Here is a 1,786-nt window from a genome sequence, read left to right on the forward strand (position 1 = left end):
ACTCGATGCCGGTAGGTGGGGGTAAAAGTGGTGGGGCTGGATTCCGTGTTGCTGTGGAGCCAAATGTGCATCACTGCTTGCCGTATTGGGAATGATAGCTAATAATCCACGCGTGTCAACGAGGCAAGTCGAAAGAGAATTAGGTATTCCGAAATCAACAAGTCACAGAATCTTGACCACTCATAACTTCTATCCTTACCATATCCCTTTGACACAACAATTAACACTCAATGATTTTCAACAAAGACTAGAATTTTGTGGGTGGGCACAAATAATGTTAAATCGTGATCGAACATTTTTCAGATTTGTTTTATTAAGTGACGAAGCAACTTTTCACGACACTGGACAATTAAATCGATATAATTCTCATTATTTTCTGGGTCTGTTGAAAATCCACGTTGATATAGAGAAGTTAATCATCAACATCGCCTCATTGTATGGTGTGGCATATTAAACGGAAACCTTATCGGCCCTTATTTCTTTGACGAAAATGTGAATGGTAATAAGTATTTACACTTTCTACAACAAAGATTACCGGTGTTGCTTGAAGATATCGATCTGGATACAAGACAACGTAGGTTCTTTCAACCAGGATCGTGAGCCTGCCAACTGGAGTAGAAGAGTTAGAAACCATTTAGATCTCACATTCCCAGGTAGAACTATAGGACGCGGTGGACCAGTGTCACGGTGTCATAGATCTCCAGACTTGTCAAGTCTAGATTTCTTTTTATGGGGATATTTGAAAAACGTAGTATATTCAAAAACACTCACAACAAGAGAGAATATGATGGAGCGTATAACTCTTGCCTGCCGTAGCATTCCAAGAAATATACTTTTATCAACGGTTGACAGTTTTGAACGTCGAGTTCAAGTATGTGTGGATAATAATGGACAGATATTCGAACACTTATTAAGATACACTCATAATCATTTCACATGAAAACTAGATTCTGATATGAATCGACCGGATCAGTCCCGATCTTGCTTTAATCGGCCGAATCAGCCCCGATCTTGTTTTAGTCGGCCGGATCAGCCCCGATTTTGCTTTAATCGGCCAGATCAGTCTCGATCTTGCTTTAATCGGCCGGATCAGCCCCGATCTTGCTTTAGTCGGCCGGATCAGCCCCGATCTTGCTTTAGTCGGCCGGATCAGCCCCGATCTTGCTGTAGTCGGCCGGATCAGCCCCGATCTTGCTTTAGTCGACCGGATCAGTCTCGATATTGCTTTAATCGGCCGGGTCAGTCCCGATCTTGCTTTATAACTTAACTAGTACTTAACGAAAAGTAACTTAATTATAGTGTTTTGGAAAGCTCTCGAGATGAACTGTAAGAATGTGCAATGAGGAATAAGGGTTTCCATTTAATAAATTAAAGGTGACCTCCACGTGACCTTCAGAGGACTATCGAAGGTCAAATCGATGGCACCATCTTATGTCCCCCTTCGAGTCAAATATCTTTTGTCTGAAACATTTTTGTCTACTGGGTTTAGTTTTCGAGATATTTGGCTGGGGGTGATCCCGATTTACCACGGCTCGATTGGACACCACCAATCGCAGCGACCGATGCTTAGGAGCTTTGTAGTCTCAAGCGCTGTGAGTGGCTCGTGTCCAATTGAGCCGTGTCCAATTGGGTGCCACCCTTTGGCTGGATCATTTAAAATGAGATCCCCTGTATAGTATATATTAGTAATTCAAGATTTAATTATTTTAAAACAAAGAAGATCCAGCTTTGACTGTAATAGGCATTTAAATTTCTAATATATATATATATATATATATATACATAT

The 1,786-nt window shown here is 41.1% G+C and overlaps 1 protein-coding gene across 1 annotated transcript in view; it reads right to left on the minus strand.

The window, feature by feature from the left end:
- Window positions 1–634, minus strand: part of LOC108761741 (coiled-coil domain-containing protein 39) — a gene marked incomplete at its 3' end in the record, with an annotated part of 25,352 nt that extends 24,718 nt beyond the window's left edge. Inside the window, exon 1 of the mRNA XM_018508454.1 lies at window positions 536–634. Coding sequence (XP_018363956.1) covers window positions 536–634 — 99 coding nt within the window. The remainder of the gene's footprint in view (window positions 1–535) is intronic.
- Between the last annotated feature and the right edge of the window lie 1,152 nt (window positions 635–1,786).

Source organism: Trachymyrmex cornetzi, unplaced genomic scaffold, assembly GCF_001594075.2.
Source record: "Trachymyrmex cornetzi isolate Tcor2-1 unplaced genomic scaffold, Tcor1.1 scaffold2610, whole genome shotgun sequence".
NCBI lineage: Eukaryota > Metazoa > Arthropoda > Insecta > Hymenoptera > Formicidae > Trachymyrmex > Trachymyrmex cornetzi.